The sequence below is a fragment of the Scyliorhinus torazame genome, chromosome 15 (genome assembly GCF_047496885.1).
Source record: "Scyliorhinus torazame isolate Kashiwa2021f chromosome 15, sScyTor2.1, whole genome shotgun sequence".
In the NCBI taxonomy this organism is placed as follows: Eukaryota; Metazoa; Chordata; class Chondrichthyes; order Carcharhiniformes; family Scyliorhinidae; genus Scyliorhinus; species Scyliorhinus torazame.
Window position 1 is genome coordinate 140,220,668 of NC_092721.1, and position 23,548 is coordinate 140,244,215.

Below are 23,548 nucleotides of genomic sequence, written 5' to 3' on the forward strand. Positions count from 1 at the left end.
AAAGCATACACAGCAACAGAACCAAGTGTCTTTAATAGACTCATCACTTTTGAAGTAAACTGTTGGATATGATTATTATTTAGAATATTACTCACTTAGCAATACTATTACTAACATTCACTGAATAATTTTCTGTCCAAAGGTTAAGCCAAACATATTGATAATATCACGTGTTTAATGAACAAACCTAAATGACAGTACTATAGTTCACTAAAGTTTATTCTGGCCCTCTCCCCAGGTCCCATTAGTACACTGAATAGTTATAAAGATCCGAATAAAAGCAAATTACTGCGGATGCTGGAATCTGAAACAAAAGAGAAAATGCTGGAAAATCTCAGCAAGTCATGCAGCATCTGTAGGGAGAGAAAAGAGCTAACATTTCAAGTCCGATGACTCTTTGTCAAAGTTATAAAGATCTGTTTGTGCAGAAACAAATTAGTTGGAGAAAAATACATTGGGATTGAATTATCTAAAATTCAATCTACATCTTTTAGTTGGCAGGTGGAAACATAGTACTGTATTTGATAAAATTGATCAAATCATGTTTATAAATGCAAAAATCATCCCATGATTCTGAATTCTAAAACGGAATACCAGTGACATTAAAGGTTACTTATACAACTGCAAAAAGATTGTATTGAAGGAAAAATTCCTACTTTTATTATTTCTGATAATAAATAAAAGACGTAATGGGGTTGCAAAATGATTGTTTGGTTTGTAGTTGATGCAAAACTGATGAACAATTTAATCCACCAACAGAAAGTCAATTGGAGGAGTTAAAGCTAGCAACAACTTAATTGGCATAACAGGGAATAGACTGGTTATACTTTTACACCTGATGGGATGTCAGCCTTGGCTCAGTGCTTGTACTCCCATCCAAGTATCCCATGGATTTAACACCAGAATACATTGTTTACTACATTATCAGAGGTGTTGTCATTAAGTGAGGCATTATCTGCCTGCTCAGATGGATATAAAAGCCCCTCGGGATTATTTGAAGAACAGGGGAATTCTCGACGTATTTTCATTAACCAACATCGCCTAAAACAGATTAACTAGTTGTATTTATGCACAAACTGGCTGCAATATCTGTCATATTAGCTAACTTTGAAAGTAATTCATTGGCTGTAAAGCAGTTGGGAGATGTCCTGAGGATTTGAAAGGCACTAGATAAAAGCAAGTTCATTCTTTCTTTAACTGATGTGACTAATCAGAATATGATACATCCCTGGTTTGTCAGTTTGATAGTAGAGTGTAGACGTCCTTGCAATACTTTAGTCCCATTTGATATTAACCCCAAATTGTTTCAACAATCGTTACGTGTATATATACATATGCACATACACCTAATATAGTGTTGTTCTACTTAACACGTAACGGATAACAGGTGATATTGTTAAATGTAGAATGTCTGGGATGAATTGCAATATCAGGAGATTAGCAGACAAATCTTGGAGCTTGAATAAATGTATAGATTTAAACTGATTTGTAATTCCATTTAAAATTGAAAAAGAATCACTAAAAGACTACCTGTTCAGTACTAATTTGTGCTTGCGTAGAAAATAGTGGATTTGAAAATCATTACTTTCTAGGTTCCCACCATTGCTGTCTAGCCAACATATGTAGCTCCTCAATTTGAAACACGATCTGAAAGATATTCAACTTTCTTAAACATTCTTCAATTATAAGCACTGCAAAGTTAATAGTCTATTTTGGAAAACTGCTGCTAAACTCTAATTCAAGGACACATGATTTATTTTTATACATACTCGTAAGAAATCAGAATTGGTCACTATTGGATAAATTCACGTACACCTACATAAGTCAATTACACCAAACCTCAAACAGAATTAATGAATGACAAAATTCCTTACAAACAGTTGCTGAGTGAAGGCTTGTTAACTGCGTTCACAAAGGTTGCCTCAAGACAAATGAATGAAAGTAAGAATTCTACCAACACATCAAAAATATACTGTTCTAAAGAAGGATCATCTGTTTTACTTACAAATTCAAGCAATATTACTTAATTATTATGGAGATTAGTGGGGATGTTTGCACAATGTACCACTTGCACATATTGTGTCTGACACAAGCAATCTGTGTTGATATGCAGCAAGACCTGGACAACATTCAGATTCAGACTAATAAGTGGCAAGAAACATTCATGCTACACAAGTGCCAGGCAATGTGACCATCTCCAACACGAGAGAATATAAACATCTCCCCATATCATTAAATGGCATAACCATCACTGAATCCCACTATCAACACCCTGGGGTGGGGGGGATTAGTATTGACCATAAATTGACTTGGATCAGCCAGTTGTGGCTAGTGGCTACAAGAGCAGGTCAGAGACTGGGAATTCAGTGGCACTCATCTCCTGATTCCCCAAAGCATGTCCTCCATCTACAAGGCACAAGTTAGAAGTGTGATGCAATACTCTCCACAAGCCTGGATGAGTGCAGCTCCTACAACACAAGAATCTCAACATCATCCAGGACAAAACATAGATTGGCACCCCGACCAATACCTTAACATTCACTTCCTCCACCATCGGCGCACAGTGGCAAGTGTGTGCCATCTTCAAGATGCACAGCAAGAACTTACCAAGGCTCCTTTGACAGTACCTTATAAACTTGCAACCTCTACCACCTAGGACAAGGGCAGCAGATGGATGGGGACACCACCACCTGCAAGGTCTCTCCAAGCCACACATCACCCTGACTTGGAACTCCATTTTTCACGCTTACTGGCTCAAAATCCTGGAATTCCCTAAGAGCATTATGGGTGCACCTATACCACATGACTGCAGTGATTCAAGAAGGCAGCTCACCACCACCTTCTGAAGGGCAATTGGATATTGGCAACAAATGCTGGCCTAGCCAGCAACGTCCTCATTGTGTGAAAGAATTTTTAAAAATTGATGTTTCAGCCCTCAATTTATTGCTAACCATAATTAGTGACACTTCGTGTGTTTGGGAAAAAAGTAAGAGTAGATTAAAAATGTTTTAACTTGTACTGGTGTTTCAAATGTGGTGTCAGCAAGCCTAGAAACAAAACCAATTTTGATTGGTGACAGATGATTTAAACAGCAGCCAAAGTTTATTTGGTCGTCACCGCATATATACAGAGAAACATTCCATGTGTATTTTTCTTTTTAAAAATGTATCTTGTACTATGCAAGAAGGGTAGACTATGCAATAGTCAGAATTTGTACTGAATTCAACTGCACCAAAACATTAAAAAGTTTTATAAGAACACTTATATGATACATTTTAGGTTAGATGTCCCAAAACATATCCTCAAACCTTTACAATTCCTTTTATGTGCAATTAAAAAAATTAAATGGTCAAAATTTCTATAAAATAATGTACATAAAATGGTGCTTGCACACATCAGGCTTGTAATATAACATGACAAAATAAATCACAAAAAAGTACAAAACAATGCACAAAACACAAAACTAATTATTTAAATGTATCACAGCTCTTCACTTAAGCATAACCACACAAACTGGTTACACATCAAGAAAAGCGATGATTCATTATAGGCATATCTAGATGAACTAAAAAAGGTCACAGTAGTTGTCACATGGCAGCAATTGACAGAATATTTTATTTTTCTTAACCTGCAGTATTTCACAGCGTAGTTAAATACTTGTTTCAACAGTCCTGGATATTCCTAGTCAGATTAAGGGGCTGAGACCATGAAATTGCAACTAAAATGTGGCATTACTTTAAAATGTCAAAAGTTGAGAGCCAATAGAGAAGAGACATTCATTTTTTAATCTATAAATTATTTTTATACAAGGTTTAATCATTTTCTTGAGGACAACCTGGCCATTTGTGATTTAATTTAAAGTTTATGATTAAATTAGCCAACAAAGTAGTTTCAGCAGTTTAACCTTGTGCAGAATAGAAGCTATTTGCATAACATGATAAAATGGCATATTCAATATATAAATGTTTATGGGTGTAGGATACTTATGCTGAGTCTACCATCCTTTGAACTTACATTCAAACACAATATAACATTAAGCAATTGCTAAGTAAATCTGTACACTACATCCCTTTCTCTACCATCCAATTTCTCATGTCTGATTTAACACAATAGATTCTACTTCTGTCACAGCAGAAAAACAATCTTGGTCATCAGCATGTATTTGCATTAATCTGGTGAAACGAAATGCAGAATTCAGATACAGTCAGATTGCCTTATCACTCATTTGTATACATGACATTTGCACAAGGAAGTTATTGGCTATAGACGTTAATCACCTATATTGGTGATTAAGATTAATTTTTTCAGTGTGCTGATCATCATCATCTCATTTGCACTCCAAGAAATATCATTGTTTGTGGGTCAACTGCACCAGATTACATCCTCCAAAACTATAAATGAAGGGAAGGGGTCTCGGGAACAAAACAGAAAAAGCCAATGCTAATTTTTGCTAGGCAATATTTTAAACTGCATTTTGTGCTTAAGTTAGTTGAAACTGCATTTTTGTTGGTCTTCCTGCAATGTACAACTTGTATACATGCAACTCCCTCAATTTTGACTTAAATATCACAATCTTTCAGTGCACCCAAAAAGGTATCACCAAAGTCCATGGAGCCCATTTAAAAACAAAGGACGATTGATTCAAATTATTGCAGTGTTCGGTATTGTACATTTACTGCATTTTCATAGGAGACTGGCAAAAGGGAATAAAATATGCAAGTTAAATTCCAATATATGAGCAACCAAATAGGAGGTTCATCTCAAACACTCGTGTGATATCGATCACTCACCTTTTCTTATAATAGATATACAAACATGGCATGCTGTATTAATTTAAATAATAAAAGTTCAAAAATCAAAATGGTTCCTGGCATGTTCTATAACCATGTTACTGGCCAGCTTGCAGAATTAGGTAATGTACAAACTTAATTTAAAATAAATTAAGTAGCTGAAAATGATGACCATAGCGTATGTTGGTTCAAATACTTCCTCGTTAAATGGAATAACCTTCACTTTGTACATTGAAGACCTGAGAAAGTGGTTGGTAAAATAAAGGTAAATTGTGCCATTGGCCATCTAAGGGAAGAACCCTCAAACGTAAACAGAGCATTTTAAAGAGCACTGAAGTTTGGGAAGATATTAGAGAGGAAAATAAATTAGTCCCCTATGGAAAACTGATCTACAACACAGTCTGCAGAGACTCTCAAATGTACTCTATCTCCTCCTCTGAGATTAGATCTGATATTCCAGAAAAGTGAAAAGCAAAAAATTCAGCAACTTTAATTCCATTAGCTACTTTAATTTTATTTTAAATTGAGTGTGTTATGGGACCCACACAAAATTCCATTTAACTTGTTTGCTGGCCTTAAAAAGAAACCTAACCAAGTACAATTATTTTTCAGTAGTTTTGACATACAACCTGTACAAAGTTCATCAAGAGGATACTTTCTCTTCTCGGGTGAACAGAAAAGCCGCCAATACCAGAAATGAAAATACACAGCAAGTACGTCAACGCTGAAAAGGGAAAGATAAGTGAACATTTTGGATGGAGGCTTTCATCAGAACAGGATCATATCCAAAATGTTACCCATTTTCTCTATCAGTGTTCAGTGGCCTACTGTACATTTTCGATTTCACCTATTAAATGGTGTGACCACAAGCTTTGTTCACTTTGTCCCTATTTTAAAAGTTAATTTGCATGTTCATACTCAGAACTGTCTCATCCTGATTAATATTTTCATTTTGGTATCCTGAATATACTGTGCAGTATTATAATATGCAGTTACTTCTGTATCTACATTGTAAGTTGTTGTCCAAAGGCTAGTCAAGGCGATTTTGTCTCAAACAAAATGCCCAACAGCTTATTTACATTTATTCTAAAAGTGTTAAAAGTTTGATTGACTATGCAACAGCATAAACTAGTTTTCATTTTAAACTAATGCCCAGCTTTATCCTGGTGTACATTATTAAAGAATTCACACCCTAGAATTCATTATTGCTCAAATAGACACAAGAACCTAGCAGTGTGACAGTTCAGATGTAAAGTTTTGTTTTGTTTAAAAAGTAAATCCCCATAAACCTTAATGTGGAACTTAAATGACTTAATTTCAGTATCCAAAATGACGATTTCCATCCTTATGTAAATGTTAACACTACAGGTACCTTTGACACTAAACAATGACAAACGTTTCATTTTAGAGGAAAGGAAAATTACAAGAAAAAAACACAAAAGATGCCACTTTGGCAATCCAGTTTCAGGTATTTCAGAACACAAAGTTTTCATATTTACAGAAAATAAGGCAACTGGTTACACTTCCTAAAATTCACGGTTGGGAAGCAAAAATATATACTTTATTCTGAATAGCAGGCAGTACAAAGTGAATCTGAAGTCTTGTGCACGACGTGATCACTGCCTGGTATGGAAAAAAAAAAATCAAGATTTGAACGCGACAATTTGGTGTTCTCTTCAGGTCAGAAATAAATCCATATGCTGGAAAAAAATAAAGCTCATTTCAGCCATAACATTTACAGCTGTGTATTTTGTCTACAGTGATTCCCTCAAAGCAAGGGTTGAAATATAAGCAATAAGACAGTTTATCTGACCATTTGGGCAGCTGGTTTAAACCAGACATGAAAAGGCACTGGATCCATTCACTGTGCCCATTTCATCCACACATACTGGAATTTTCTAACATACACTATTTTCATTCTTTTGTTTAAGTAAACAATTAGATTATAGGACAAATCATGGCTAAGAAATACTGGCAACTGAATAGTGGTGGGTTCATCCTTTTGTCTTAATGTGGTAGGCTTAGACCAAATATCCTGAGAGTCTAAAATCCAAGATGGCAGGCAACAGCCCTGAATCAGGTATAAAATTCAGTCAACTTTGATTTCCATGCGTTACAGTGCATTCTTCAACAAGGGCCTTTGCAGCTCAAGTCTATTTAACACATAGAAGACCACCAACATTTGCCATAAAGTCTTTAAGGCTTTTTAGAAAGGCCATCCTCTGCTTGCGGTCCAATGTGGGAGGAGTGCTGCTTCCAGTAAGATTGTTGAAGGCATCTGCTAATCGTTGATAAATAACAGGATCCTGCTGGCTTGATAGTAGGGTTTCAACTAATTCTGAATATTCAGCCTGTTTAAACAATATGTGAAATGCCTTATTATATTCCCTCATAAAGCAAACTTGAAAACTGAATCTGAAATTGGTTAAATTGAAAAAGGGGAGAGACAGAGGAAGAGTTTTTAAAGCAGTTTTACCTGATGTAGACATACTAGTGTGTAGAAGGCTTCACCTGCAGCATCAGTAAGTTCTGCATTGTGCTTCTGCAATACCAGCATATCAAAGACGAGCTGCAATGAGAAACTCTACAGAATGATGATATATTCCAAGCACAATAAGATAAATTCATCACTAGTTAAGTTCAGTATATGCATATTACTAAACTGTATGGGAAAAGGTGCAACATTTAACTCAATATCCTTCCTGGTGGTTGTCCTTGTTTGTTAATATGCCAACTCAAATTGTTACATTAATAATGCCAGTGACAGATCTGTGGCTAGTATTTCACCCTTGTATTGCATAGATTTAGAAATTAAAGTAGAAATCTCATAGGTAGGTAACTTGTTTGTTACCATAGGTCCAGAATTCAGATTTGATCTGAAATGTGAGGGTAAGAGGCTCACCCCCTCTTCCCATTTTGAGTCAGAAAGATTCTAACGGTTAGTATCTACATTATCAACTGAGCAGAATGTGTTGTGCCCAATCAGTGTGGCTGAATACTTAGTGCCAATGTCTTCTGAAGGGATTGGCTGGAACCAAAACATTTAGGTTAAAATGTTGCATGAAGAATTCAAACTTTCAAAACCAAGTAGATTTCTTGGAAGGGCATACACATTTACATGACTTCCTGTAGCTAATTTTAGCTCTGCATTGTAGGCACTTAAAATGGTACTGGTTCGATCATTACTTGCAGACTGAAGAACAATCTCTGATGGTGCTACCAGTCCATGTGGCAATTAGAATGCAAGAATTAACTGAAGGTCTTATTTGGAATAAGTGCCAAGTAGAGCAAATGCAGATCAATGGTTTATATATTATCAACAATCAACCCCCAAACCATGATGGCAGTTGGAAGTGGAGCCACCTGGGTTGGCCACTTCCCGACTTAAAATGGAGAACCGCAAAGGCTGAAGGGAAATTCAGCCAACACAGGCAAAGACTAGCAAGTGCAGAAATCATGTATATTGAAACCTGCAAAACAAGCAGACAGCACTGAAACCAGCAGCCATCTGCATAGTAATGCAGCAGCCATCTACATAGTAATGTAGTAATGTGCGATTCCAAGGCACAATGGCAACAGTTAAGGTAAATAAAGCCAAGCCAGACTCCTCGGCGCCAGCAGGAGCCAAGACAAAGGAAGGCCAACGGACACTGAGGGACCGCCCAGCGATCAGGGAACCGCTCCAGCATTGGAGAAATCGATCCAAGTGATCGGAAAGTAGTCCAATCACTTGGAACCAGATAGGGGGTCCACCTCGAAGGGCGGGAAGCCCCTGGGGACTATAAAGTAAAGCCCCCAAGTTCAAATCGTCCTTCTTTGGCAGGGTCACTTAGCAACTTGAATCAACCCGTGAGAGTGACCTGTCTCAGCTGCCGCCAAGCTAGTAAGTCTCAAGTCAACGCTCGCTACGAGATAGGCGCATTTGCTACCAGTCCATACCAGCTTTTGAATCCCGCAGACTCAGGACCTGAACGAAAGGCCATTTGTTCCCCTGACCTGGGTGGGCCAGTCCGAAGCTAAGTATAGGCCTTTTAGTGATAGGAATAGCCTAGAAAGTAGAGTTTATGCATGAGTAGTGATTTACTGTGTATAATAAATGTGCTTTGATTTGAATCTTACTAATTGGTGTGTTGAGTTATTGATCATTACTTGAACCTCGTGGTGGTATCATAAAGATACTGGCGACTCCAGAGCGAAGGTTAAACAAACAGAGCAAATTACGATTTAAGAGCCAACCAAAAGTTAGCAACAGAACTTTAAAGTCCAAGACAGTACAGGTGCCGGAATGTGGCGACCAGGGGCTTTTCACAGTAACTTCATACTTGTGACAATAAAAGATTATTAACATAATAAATGTCATTGCTTAGAAGACAGGATCAACATCAACTTGTATTTATATAGCACCTTTAAAGTAACTAAACGTCCTTAAGCACACACAGGAGCACTATAAAACAAAGTATGACACTGAGCCACACAGTGGCAGTCAGATGACCAAAAGCTTGGACAAAGAGGTAGGTTTTATGGGGGTGTCTTAAAGGAGGAAAACAAGGTAGGGAGGTGTAGGGACAATATTTCAGAGCTCGGGGCTCAGGCAACTGAAGGCATGGTCGCCAATTGCGGAGTATTTAAAATTGGGGATGCACAGAAGGCTAGAATGATGAGCACTGATGTCTTGGAGGGTTGTGGGGCTAGAGAAGATTACAGAGATAGGGGGAAGGCCATGAAGGGAATTGAAAGTCAAGGATGAGAATTTTAAAATCATGATTCTGCTCAACCAGGAGCCAATATTGGTCAACAAGCACAGTATTGATAGGAAAACAGAACTAGCTGTGAATTGAAGCATAGGAGCCGAGTTTTTTGGATGACCTTAAGTTTAGAGGATAGAATATGGTGGACCACCCTGGAATGCATTTGAATAGCTGAGCCTAGAAGTAACAACGGCAGGGGAGGGTTTCAGTTGAAGATGAACTGGGACAAGGTAAAGAATTTCACGAGATGTTGCGATGTGGAACTCGCCCTTGCTGGGCATGATCCAGATCAGCATATTTAAATTAGGAATAACGAGATACAATGTGTCCAATAACAAGATTAGCAGGCATCTAAAGACATTGAGGTACGAATGGCCATACCAGAAACATTGTTTCCTAGATCATTTGGCTTTACAAATGATGACTTCTAAAGGCAAGGAATTTGAGAGATGTAGACAGCTGAATCCACAGACTGGAATATCAAAGAGATTGAACGGTATAACTGCTAGCACCCTGATTGGGAAAGGAGGCTAGTTCTCGATCCAAAAATTAGACAGGGCCAGTTCCATCAATGACCCAAGCCACAGAGATCTGTTCTATGTAACATTTAGAGAAACAGCAGATTGCAGATGTTCTTATTTAAAAGATGCAGTTTTGTGCCTTCACTGAACCAGGAAGAGACGTTTTCATAGAATTACAAAATTCCTACAGTGCAGGAGACGACCATTTGGCCCATCGAGTCTGTACCGGCCCTCTGAAACAGCACCCTATCTAGGCCAAATGCCATCTAACCTGCACATCTTTGGACATGAAGGGACAATTTTTAGCATGGCCAATCCACCTAATCTGCACATCTTTGGATTGCAGGAGGAAACCCTAGCACCAGGAGGAAACCCACACAGACATGGGGGGAATGTGCAAACTCCACACAGATAGTGACCCAAGGCTGGAATTGAACTTGGGGTCCTGACGCTGAGAGGCAACAGTACCAACCACTGTGCCATCATGACACTCAGACTTGGTCACCGAAGTGGTATTGGGTGGTAATGATTGTAGTGATATCATGGTTGTGTTGTAATTCACCGACGGACCATTAGGAGTCTATGAATATATAAGTGAATGTTCGAGCCAGGTAAACTCAGACTGACTAGGGAGCTGAGAGATGGTGGTTCATGTTCATACTGCTATTCATCTGTTGTTTTGTATATATTTGACCACAGCTAATGTTAATAAATTGTTTATAGCTTTAGCTACAAGTGTTCTTATAATATAAATCAGGCCATCTGACAAGAACCTGACAACTATTAGCTGTTTTTAACCTATAGAGTTACTAAAATTGGATGTCGCTTGGGAAAAAAGGGGTATCTCTCAGTTCAAGGAACGTGGTTATTTTTGGGGAACAAGAGATAAACTTCAGATAACACGGTGTTTAATTATTATTATACTTAAGTGTCATAGTCTTTTGTCATTTTCTTTTCTTTTACTTAAATAAAATTCAACGACTGGACTGGTTCCTCACTGGGTTTTACATTGTTCCTCACACTATTCCAGACAAAAATACACGACTAAGAGCCAATGTTTCAAGTTTTCCTTGGAGTTTGGAGATATTCTCACAACATCAGCAGAGTTTTCAACAAAATACAAAACCTCAAAGAATGTGTTCCAAGAGTGCTAAAAGTAAAGCTCTAAAGAATATTCATAAGCTGTTGTTTGCCAAAGAAAGTGGTTTTCCAACTTCTATTTAAAAGATCAAGAATACAAATACACTTTTTGGAAAGCGACTGGAAATAGCAGGTGGGTGGCAAGAGTAAATGTTAGTTATTACATAAATATGACAAAACATCCTCAATATCAGCATAATTTTAAATCATAGTACACAAGATAAAAAATGCTTTCTCAATGAATAGACATGCAGCAACCAAAAATAGACTGTCAATTTAAGTTGCTTGGATTTGAGCAATTTTTAAAAAATACAATTCATTATTTACACCATATTCATACAAAATGTGATCAAAAGCTTCTGGCACTTCACCAATATAAGCTGTACCTTGAGAAAATGCCTGGTTGCAGCAAAGAGTGCTGATTCGGCCTCCTGTGCCTTGGCACACGTTTCAGCCAAGGGTGTGAGGGCTTCTAAACAGAGTTGAGAAACTTCAGATGTCATTCTAAAAGAAAAGGTTAAGGAAAGATGCAGAACTTCCATCCAGCTATATATTTCCTTATGTGCAATTAAAGAAACAGGAGGCAGGATTCTCCGTTTCTGAGACTAAGTGTTGACGGCGGCGCAGAATTTGTGGAGTTCCACAAAAGCAAAACTGGCACCGCACCTGGACTGATTCTGCTACTGTTAAGGGGCTAGCACCGACGCCACGTGAAACACAATCGATTCCAATGGGAAACAGTGCCGGATTCGCGATTGACACTCAGGAGGCTGACAAACTGAAGCCACATATACACACTTCACCCCCACACACCATCCCATCCAAAAAGATGGCAGCGAGGAGAGCAGTCCCAAGATTCATGGATGCCGAGCTAGAGACCCTCCTGGACGCGATGGAGGAGTGGAGTATGACCCTGTACCCCGGCCCATGCCTGGACGCAAGTGGTACAGGCAGTCAGCACCATCGGTATCACCGTCCAGACTCCCGGACAGCAGGGCCGGAAAAACTGCACCACCTCCTCAGGGTGGTCAGGGTGAGCAGGCAACACTGTGCCCCTGGCACCAAACCATATCCCACACACCTGTAACCAGAGCCACCACGACAGCCCCACCCCACAACATGTTGGCACCCATACCGGCTGCCATCGCCGAGTGCCCTGGCCACTGAGGACACCAGCTACCCACCCCTTGGGCTCCATCGGACGTCGGACTGTCTAACACTGTCATTTTCTTTTTGGCCCCACCCCCCAGAGGAGGCTGCCACAACTGTCGGGAGGAGAAAACTGGAGGGGGACTGCCTGACCTGTGGCCCCACACCATGACAGAGCAGAGGGTCCTGGATCTGGTCAACAGCCCAGAGGAAAGGCAGGTCGCCGGGATGGAGTTCGGCCGCAGACAGGAAAGTGAGACTGTTGCGGATCCCCGTGGCACGTGTCAAGCCCCCCCTCCTCCCCCTCACTCCCCCACCGCCCTCTTCCTCACGCTCATTCCCACTCACCCCACCATCTCCCCCCCCCCCCCCACCAGCCCTATTGTGCGTCTTGTCTTGCATCTTGCAGGACTTGCCGGCGGCCCAACTGGCGTCCCCCGCACTCAGCCAGTATCACAGTCGGAGCCCCCACCGTGAACTGAGCACCGACGCTGAAAGCATCTCGGATGCCAGCCTTCCACCCGAGGTGCAGGACACCCCAGAGCTGGAGTTTGGGGATGGTACTGACTTCCCGTCACAGCATTCTGTCCAGGTGCTGGCTAAGGCCCAGGAGAGGGCTGCCCTCACAGGCAACCATATACCAGAGCCACCTGTAAATTGCAGTGGCGCTTCTGAGCGTGGCACAGTCATAGCAGGCCATGGCTGGGAACGTTGGCGGCATTGCCCAGATGCTGGCTAATGTGGCGCAGACACAGAGGGAGCTGGCGCAGTCCCAGAGGGAGATGGCGCAGTCACTGGCTGATGTGACACAAACCCAGAAGTTGGTGTCACAGTCAATGGGTGATGTGGCGCAGTCACAGACGGAGATGGTCCACTCCCTGGGCTCCATGGCCACGAGCATGCAGACCCTGGTTGAGACCAGAGCGGGCCTCCAGTACTGCCAGCACTAGGTGGTGGGGGAGCCTCAGGGGATAGCTCCGCTCGCACCCCCATGGCATGGAGTAGCCCGGAGTAAGTGATGGGGCCCGTGCAGTTAAGAACCAGCAGGGGTGCCCGAACGCCGCAGTATCTCGGACTCTCGCCCACCTGTCTATCACCGCCTGAACTGGGGCATCCCGTCGATGACAGCCCGGGCGTTCTGGTGGGCTCGGTCCATATTAAAGTAGGTGTATTGTACCACCTGGGCATATAGGGCTTTCGTGATGGCGCGGATGCACCTGCACACCGAGGTCTGAAAGATCCAGGACAGGTCCCCACTTAGTGCCTGGAAGGACCCCGTCGCATAAAAGTTCAGAGCGACTGTCACTTTGATGGTCACATGGAGCAGGTGCCCTCCCCCATACCCCTGCGGTGCCAGGGATGCATGATCTGGCAGATATGTCGCACTGTCTCCCTGCTCAGCTGGTGTCTTTGATGGCATGCCCGGACCGGCAGGTCCTCGAATGACAGGTGCTGCCGGTACACACAAGGCCTCATGCAGGGCCTCTGTGGCACGCTCCTCTGCTGCAGCTTCCTCCTCCTCGAGCATCTCCAGCTCGTACAGCCGCAGGACATCACCCAGGGATGTGGGACTAGCAGGAAGGCTACCACTGCTGGTTGAATTCCAATATCTATGGTCCGCAGGGGAGTGAAAGGCCGACATGTTAGCATGGTGCGTACCCTCATGGCCAACCAGGTCCAATGGGGGACATGGTGCCACCGGTTGGCACATCGGGCTCTGACCCCACCTGCCCCCCCCCCTCCGCCCCAAAGACCTCTGCACCCTGGCCCCTTTGTGGCCTCTGGCCCTCGCACCAGTGATACCATCGGCTGGTGCTGCCCTTTCCAGCAATACGCTCCGCGGCCCCGACTGCAACCCCCCCCATAGGGGCTACTGTGGGCTTTGCCCTTAGTGGACTGCTGGTGGGTGGCGGCCAGGGGGTGGGTATGGCAGAGGGTGGGGTTAGGGCACCCATACGGCTGGTGTCATTCTGCTGAACCAGGGGCCACAGTTGCACCTCTGTGTCCTACCTCCTGTCTCACCATCATCAGCCACGATGCCGGTTTCACGATTTGCCATCGGAGGTGGAGAATTGTGGAGGCCCCGGAGAATACTGGGTCAGGCCCGCTAATAACATGCAAATGGTGTTTACTGTATGTGCAGTAAACCGGACCGCATTGATGCCGCTGTCGAGGTGACGGAGAATTGCAATTTGGAGTCAAATCAGCGCCCGCCGCGATTTTGGTGTCAGAATCTAATCTCCGCCCAATCGCAGTTTTGCCATCAGCCAACGGAGAATCCCGCCCACAATATATGCAAAAAATTCATTAAAATTTTTTTTTATTTAAAGAACCCAATTCTTTTCTTTTACAATTAAGGGGCAATTTAACATGGCCAACCCACCTACCCTGCACATCTTTGGGTTGCGGGGGCGAGACCCACGCAAAGATGGGGAGAAATTTACAAACCCCACACGGACAGTGACCTGGGTCTAGGACTGAACACGGGTCCTCAGTGCCGTGAGGCAGCAGTGATAACCACTGCACCACCGTGCCCTTATGCGAAAAATTGAAATGGGGTCTATTTTGTGAATGAACAAATATATTAGAATTACAATTCAAAATTTGTCATTAATGCTGTGCGGCAAGATACATAGATTTATTTCTGGAGCTGTTATTATAGGAATAAATTGCGTAATGCTCAGGTCCATCTTCAATAATACATGCAAACCTTCAAAGGAACAGATTCCACAATCTTATTCATGGGAGGGTCGGTTAGCTCAGTTGGCTGGATGGCTGGTTTGTGATATAGAGTGTAGCCACCTAAATGGCTGATTCCCGATTAATTTGGCCAAAACCCAATATAAAATGGCTAACCGAAAAAGCAGCCAACAGGGCACAAACGGACAGCTGCAGACAGAACAGCGTATTTGGCTCTGGGGAAGTCGGCCCAGATCGATACCTGCGACCATTAGCAGCACATCAACCCAGACATCTGCAGTTTAATCGGCTATCCCCGGGAACAATTGCAACATATTAGCAATTGAATGCCGATCCAGACCTCTCGGCGCCAGCAGTGGCCGAGACAAGAAAGGTGAACGACCACCTCCCGATCAAGGAATCGCCCCATTATTGGAGCATATCAAACCCAGCGATTGGGAACAAGTCCAATCACTTGGACTCAGGGTCAAGGTCCGCCCCGAGAGGCGGGAGGCCCCTGGGACCTATAAAGATAGGGGCCAAGTTCAGATCGACCCTTCTCTCCCTTCTTCTCCTGCTCGCAACCTTCGCAAGAACCATCGACCAGAAACCGTAAGTTTGACTCCAGCGATCGCTACCCGAGAGACTCCTAGCCATCGACCTGTATCAGCCTTTGAATCCCGCAGGCCACACCCAATTCGATAAGCCATTCGTTTCCCTGACCTGGTGGGCCATTCCCAAAAGTTAAGTATTGGCCAGTAGTGGTAGGTAGTAGTCTAGAAAGTAGGATTATTGTATAAGTATTTATTGCTGTACATAATAAATGACCGTTGATTTTACTCTTACTAAGCGGTGTGCTGTCTTATTAATCATAACTAGAGCTTGAACCACGTGGCGGTATCAGAAAGATACCTGACGACTCGTGAGCAACGGTGACATAATTAGAGCTAATAAAACTAAGGCTAATAAGAGCAACAAGAGCGACGCCATCAGTGCGGGTTTAATTCCCGTATCGGTTGAGGTTATTCATGAAGGCCCTGCCTTCTCAACTTTGCCCCTTGCCTGAGGTGTGGTGACCCTCAGGTTAAATCATTACCATTCAGCTATCAAAGGGCCACTCTAAATTGCCCCTTAATTGGAAAAAAAAATAATTGGGTACTCTAAATCTATTTTTAAAAATTGTAAAAGAAATGATCAAATCTTAATCACAAAATGAAAACTGGATTTTGGGAATAGACAACGGTGAAGCTATTGATGTTTGCTTGTGAAATGTTACATGTGCTAATCTTCTTGTAGTTTCTGGAGGTAAAATTTCAGGCATAGATCTGTATTCATATACAATGCAAACTCAGAGCACAGCAATTGTCTCTGCCCTAAACCACCTCAGTGGTTAGCACTGTTGCTTTACAGCACCAGGGACCTGGGTTCGATTCTCGGCTTGGGTAACTCTGTGCTGAGTCAGCACGTTCTCCCCGTGTCTGCATGGGATTCCTCCGGGTGCTCCGGCTTCCTCCCACAAGTCCCAAAAGATGTGCTTGTTAGGTGAATTGGACTTTCTGAATTCTCCCTCTGTCTACCCGAACAGGCACCGGAGTGTGGTGACTAGGGGATTTTCACAGTCACTTCACTGCAGTGTTAATGTAAGCCAACTTGTGACAATAAAGATTCTTGTTATTAATCCAAGATACAAACCAAGCAAATATTTAATGTCGACGATATAATTCTCACAAATCAGACATGTTAACAGCAGTAAAAGGATACGAGGTCATGCCCAATTCCAAAGAGTACATAAGACTCTTAAAAAGTTCTTCAGGAAGTTGCGGTATTTTCTCAGGAAATATTTCACAGATGAAGGTGATTAATTTGTAATACTGGTTACACAATGATGGAAACTGTTACGGCAAAAAGAAACAAATAATTTTTGAAAATGTATCCAAGTTCATGCACATTTAATAGAATTGCCCAAATTCCCCCCACAAGACACTTTCATCATAACATTTCTCAGAACTATTATTGCCATCCACTATCACTACTCCATTTCCGCACGCTATGTCATGATTTTAAATTCTATCATTACTGAAATGTGGTGTATGTATTTTTTGTCCAAACTGTTCTACACTCGAACAAGCTGTGTAAATTTGCTACTAGCCTCCAGTGGTCGGAATTAGTAAAGGTATTGTTATTACTTAATTTTCCACTTGGCTGTCATTATACGAACATCTGAATTAGGAGCAGGAATAGGCAATTTGGTCCCTCCAGCCTGCTCTGCCATTCTATAAGATCATGGCTGATCGGAATGTGGCCTCAACTTCACTTTCTTGAGTACCTTTAAACCCTTTAACTCCCTTGTCAATCAATAATCTATCTTAGTATTAAAAATATTCAATGACCTGGTCTCCAGTGCTCTCTAGGGAAGAGAATTCGACAGATCAACAATTCTCAGAGAAAAATATTCTCCTAATCTGTATCTTAATGGGGGACCCCATATTTTGTGTCCCTTAGTTCTAGTCGCTCCCACCATAAGACCATAAGACATAGGAGCGGATGTAAGGCCATTCGGCCCATCTAGTCCACGCCACCGTTCAATCATGGCTGATTTCAACTCCATTTACCCACTCTCTCTCCATAGCCCTTAATTCCTCGAGAAATCAAGAATTTATCAACTTCTGTCTTAAAGACACTCAACGTCCCGGCCTCCACCGCCCTCTGTGGCAATGAATTCCACAGACCCACCACTCTCTGGCTGAAGAAATTTCTCCTCATCTCTGTTCTAAAGTGACTCCCTTTTATTCTAAGGCTGTGTCCCCAGGTCCTAGTCTCCCCTGCTAATGGAAACAATTTCCCTACATCCACCCTATCTAAGCCATTAACTATCTTGTAAGTTTCTATTAGATCTCCCCTCAACCTCCTAAACTCCAATGAATATAATCCCAGGATCCTCAGACGTTCATCGTATGTTAGGCCTACCATTCCTGGGATCATCCGTGTGAATCTCCGCTGGACCCACTCCAGTGCCAGTATGTCCTTCCTGAGGTGTGGGGCCCAAAATTGCTCACGGTATTCTAAATGGGGCCGAACTAATGCTTTATAAAGCTTCAGAAGTACATCCCTGCTTTTATATTCCAAGCCTCTTGAGATAAATGACAACATTGCATTTGCTTTCTTAATTACGGACTCAACCTGCAAGTTTACCTTTAGAGAATCCTGGACTAGGACTCCCAACTCCCTTTGCACTTCAGCATTATGAATTTTGTCACCGTTTAGAAAATAGTCCATGCCTCTATTCTTTTTTCCAAAGTGCAAGACCTCGCATTTGCCCACGTTGAATTTCATCAGCCATTTCTTGGACCACTCTCCTAAACTGTCTAAATCTTTCTGCAGCCTCCCTACCTCCTCCATACTACCTGCCCCTCCACCTATCTTTGTATCATCGGCAAACTTAGCCAGAATGCCCCCAGTCCCGTCATCTAGATCGTTAATATATAAAGAGAACAGCTGTGGCCCCAACACTGCGGGACACCACTCGCCACCGGTTGCCATTCCGAAAAAGAGCCTTTTATCCTAACTCTCTGCCTTCTGCCTGACAGCCAATCGTCAATCCATGTTAGTGCCTTGCCTCGAATACCATGGGCCCTTATTTTACTCAGCAGTCTCCCGTGAGGCACCTTATCAAAGGCCTTTTGGAAGTCAAGATAGATAACATCCATTGGCTCTCCTTGGTCTAACCTATTTGTTATCTCTTCAAAGAACTCTAACAGGTTTGTCAGGCACGACCTCCCCTTACTAAATCCATGCTGACTTGTCCGAATCCGACCCTGCACTTCCAAGAATTTAGAAATCTCATCCTTAACAATGGATTCTAGAATCTTGCCAACAACCGAGGTTAGGCTAATTGGCCTATAATTTTCCATCTTTTTCCTTGTTCCCTTCTTGAACAGGGAGGTTACAACAGCGATTTTCCAATCCTCTGAGACTTTCCCTGACTCCAGTGACTTTTGAAAGATCATAACTATCGCCTCCACTATTTCTTCAGCTATCTCCTTTAGAGCTCTAGGATGTAGCCCATCTGGGCCCGGAGATTTATCAATTTTTAGACCTCTTAGCTTCTCTAGCACTTTCTCCTTTGTGATGGCTACCATATTCAACTCTGCCCCCTGACTCTCCAGAATTGTTGGGATATTACGCATGTCTTCTACTGTGAAGACTGACGCAAAGTACTTATTTAGTTCCTCAGCTATTTCCTTGTCTCTCATCACTAGATTACCAGCGTCATTTTGGAGCGGCCCAATGTCAACTTTTGCCTCCAGTTTGTTTTTAATGTATTTAAATAAACTTTTACTATCATTCCTAATGTTACTGGCTAGCCTACCTTCATATTTGATCCTCTCTTTCCTTATTTCTCTCTTTGTTATCCTCGGTTTGTTTTTGTAGCCTTCCCAATCTTCTGACTTTCCACTACTCTTTGCCACATTATAGGCTTTCTCTTTTGCTTTGATGCATTCCCTAACTTCCTTTGTCAGCCATGGCTGCCTAATCCCCCCTCTGATAACCTTTCTTTTCTTTGGGATGAACCTCTGTACTGTGTCCTCAATTACTCCCAGAAACTCCTGCCATTGCTGTTCTACTGTCTTTCCCACTAGGCTCTGCTCCCAGTCGATTTTCATCAGTTCCTCCCTCATGCCCCTGTAGTTACCTTTATTTAACTGTAACACCTTTACATCTGATTCTACCTTCTTTCTTTCAAATTGCAGACTGAATTCTACCATATTATGATCACTGCCTCCTAAGTGTTCCCTTACTTTAAGATCTTTAATCAAGTCTGGCACATTGCATAACACTAAGTCCAGAATGGCCTGTTCCCTCGTGGGCTCCATCACAAGCTGTTCCAAAAAGCCCTCCTGTAAACATTCAATTAATTCCCTTTTCTTGGGTCCACTGGCAGCATTATTTACCCAGTCCACCTGCATATTGAAGTCCCCCATGATCACTGTGACCTTGCCTTTCTGACATGCACTTTCTATTTCGTGGTGCATTTTGTGCCCCCGGTTCTGACCACTGTTAGGAGGCCTGTACATAACTCCCATTATTGTTTTTTTGTATTTGTGGTTCCTCAACTCTACCCACACAGACTCCACATTATCTGACCCTATGTCGTTTAGTGCTATCGATTTAATTTCATTCCTAATTAACAAGGCAACCCCGCCCCCTCTGCCCACCTGTCTGTCTTTTCGATAGGTTGTGAATCCCTGGATGTTTAAATGCCAGTCCTGAATCCCCTGCAACCATGTCTCTGTGATGCCTACCACATCATACCTGCCAGTCACAATCTGGGCCACAAGCTCATCTACCTTGTTCCGTACACTGCGCGCATTTAAATATAGCACCTTTAATTCTCTATTGACCGTCCCTTTTTGTTTTCTTAGTGTGGTGGACCTTGGTTTACTGAGCCTTTCCATACACTGTCATATTTTGTGGGATGGGGACTATTGTAACCTCTCCTGAGTTTTGTCTTTTCGTGCTTTTTTGTATTCCTAAGCAGCTACGCTTCCCACTGATTACTTCACCTCTTGGTTCCCTGACTTTCCCTTCCCCCCAAATCTTCCCACAAGGGGAACATCCTTTCAGTACCTGTAAAGTCCCCTCAGGATCTTACATGTTTCATTAAAATTACCTCTCATAAGATATCCCCCTCATTCCAAGAATCAGTCAGGTGAACCTTCTCTGAACTGCTTCAATGCCAATATATTCTTCCTTGAGACCAGTACGTAGTACTCCAAAAACGGTCTCATTAACCCCCTATACAATTCTAGCAAAACGTGCCTACTTTCATATTTCTTTCCCCTTGCAATAAGCATATTAAAAAAAAGCACTTTACCTTTAGCAAGTCTTGTGACATGAGTGGCAGTACAATATTCACTCCATAAAGGACTACATCAGCAGCTGACACTGATCTGTTTCCAGGCTGTCCAGATTCTTGCCCACGGAATACTTCATCTATATAGGAAATACAACGTAAATACCAAATTATTCATGAAGGCATGTCTTCTCAACATTTCCCCTCACCTGAGGTGTGGTGATCCTCAGGTTAAATCACCACCAGTCAGCTCTCCTCCTCAAAGTGGAAAGCAACCGATGGTCATCTGGAACTATGGTGACTTTGATTTACTTACAATGTAAAAGAGCTCTTATTTTAATTTATTTATTAAGCGATCAACTGAAGTACGCAATATGTGTTGGCGAGACAGAAGAAGCTTGCCTGAAACATTTTGTTTAGTTCTAACAACCCTGAAAGGAAACCACTATAATTTTGTGTGATGACATCACTTGCTGGAATTGAGAGAAACTTTGAGAATGATTCTGTTGATTTTCATTGATCAATTAAAAAGCAAAATTAGTTAGTTTGACTTCCAAATACTCTTTTTCTTTTGAAAATATGATGAATTTTATATATTTCAAGAAGTTCGTTTAGAAAAGGTTTCACAGTGACTTCTCAGATCTGATGAAAAAGCCAAAAACTCCCTTTCCATTGCATTGTTCCAAGAGTTAATATTTACATGTGTCCTGCGGTTCCAACATTAAACAATACTGCTGAGAATAAACCCAAAAATTCAGAAACAATGTTCCTGCACCCACACAATAGTTTTAGAAATTCCAAATCACAAGGTTACAGCAGTGTGGAAGAAACGGTCTGCTCCCAACCCTCTACCATTCGTTATTTTGAATCAGCTCCACAATATTACGGTAACAGTGGTCTGACACAAGTTATTTTCTCCTTTCCCCGCAAGTGGCAGAGCAGCAGCTTGCAAGATGGTGAACCTGAATCCAGACACCACTACTTTGTACCATAGCACTTTGGTGCGACAGTGCTTTGTACCACACCTTACTATAGCAGCTTTATAGAATTTCCAAATGTAGCGAACATTAGTCGCTTTCAAAATAAATTCCACGTGTTAATTTAACATAGTAGCTTGCTGTGGCCTCACTCTTAACATGTGTTCCACAATGCAAATATATTTATGGGATAAGTTTAGTGTTGTATTATTGTGCATTATTGGAATTTTACACTGTCAAATGTAGTCATAATTCATACAGGTGGCATCCATGTGTTAGAAACGCGTCGCTTGTGAAAAACGTGCAATAACACACAAATCACATTGTACTATCATATAGTTCTTGACATTATTGTACAGAAATGCTAATGTATACCTGTGTCACTGAAGTCTATAAACTCCTTTGAAAGGAGGTTAGTCAGAAGTTCCATAATGAGCAACAAGTCTTGATACTGCTCTTCTTCGGCTGCCACATCAGTCCGTTTCCTGCCTAAGCTGTTCTTCGAATAGACCTGCAGTAGCGTCAGACAAGCTTCATACAACTTCATGGCTTTTGACTGAAAATTAAAACATTATGTTAGGCCCGATAGAAGAATTTCAAAACTTAATGTAAACCTTCATTTCAAACAGGCACTGGGCTTTGTTTTCTTTCCTTTTTGTGATAGAAACTGATGGCTGTAAAACTGGCAAACATTTGAGAGGGTGAATCCATCCAGGCATGACAGGAACATCATAGCTGCTGTGGAATTACTTATTATATATTATATAATGCATTCACATTTTAAAACATTCAAAATTACAAACAATTGAAATTATTATTTTGAACGTGAAGCAGTTACGTGTAGTGTGCTTATTAACAAACAAAAATAACATTTATCAAGCAGCTGTTTTAAAATTTGTTCTTGGGAAGTGGGCAGCTCTGGCTGGGACAGCATTTGTTGCGGATCCCTAATTGCTCAACATTGAGGGCATTTAAAAGTTTATTGGATAAACATATGGATGATAATGGCATAGTGTAGGTTAGATGGTTTTTGTTTCGGTGCAACATCGTGGGCCGAAGGGCCTGTACTGCGCAGTATCGTTCTATGTTCAATGTTCAATGCTCCTTGAACTGAGTGGCTTGCAATTGCATTTCATTAGGGGGGCAGTTAAGAGTCGACCACATCGCCATGTGGGTCTGGAGTCACATGTAGGCCAGACCGGGTAAGAACAGCAGATTTCCTTCGCTGAAGCACATTAGTGAACCAAGTGGGTTTTTATGAGAATTGGCAATGGTTTCATGGTCATCATTAGACTTTTAATTCCAGAATTTTTTTAATGAATTCAAATGAAATGCAATACTTTTCAAATATGGAGACAATTTAAAGTGTTTTTCAATGATATGTTCCCTTTGACTTACATTTAATTATGTTTATTTTTACAGTGAAATGAGCTTGCAGCTGCAAAAAGCAAACAGAGTTAAGCCGAGATCTTTGTTCTAATTCATTCATGGAATGTGGATAAGACTGGCGAGGCCAGCATTCATTGCCTTCGAGATAGTTTATGGGGAGCCGCCTTCTTGAAACGTTACAACCCATATGTTGTTGGGGGGGGGGGGTTCCAGAATTTTGACCCAGTGACAGTACAGGAATGGCAATATAATTCCAAGTCAATATGGTGTGGCTTGTTGGGAAACCTGCAGGTGGTGATCC

General features: G+C 41.9%; 1 protein-coding gene across 2 annotated transcripts in view; it reads right to left on the bottom strand.

Annotated features, from left to right (window-relative positions):
• Positions 1 to 3,080: 3,080 nt before the first annotated feature.
• Positions 3,081 to 23,548, bottom strand: part of xpo4 (exportin 4) — a 207,546-nt gene continuing 187,078 nt past the window's right edge. For both annotated transcript variants that reach the window (XM_072476835.1, XM_072476834.1), the window contains 6 exons: positions 22,234 to 22,414; positions 20,903 to 21,021; positions 16,789 to 16,919; positions 11,586 to 11,703; positions 7,267 to 7,359; positions 3,081 to 7,141 (listed from right to left, as the gene is read on the bottom strand). In XM_072476835.1, coding sequence (XP_072332936.1) covers positions 6,944 to 7,141; positions 7,267 to 7,359; positions 11,586 to 11,703; positions 16,789 to 16,919; positions 20,903 to 21,021; positions 22,234 to 22,414 — 840 coding nt within the window. In that variant the 3' untranslated portion in view covers positions 3,081 to 6,943. The remainder of the gene's footprint in view (positions 7,142 to 7,266; positions 7,360 to 11,585; positions 11,704 to 16,788; positions 16,920 to 20,902; positions 21,022 to 22,233; positions 22,415 to 23,548) is intronic.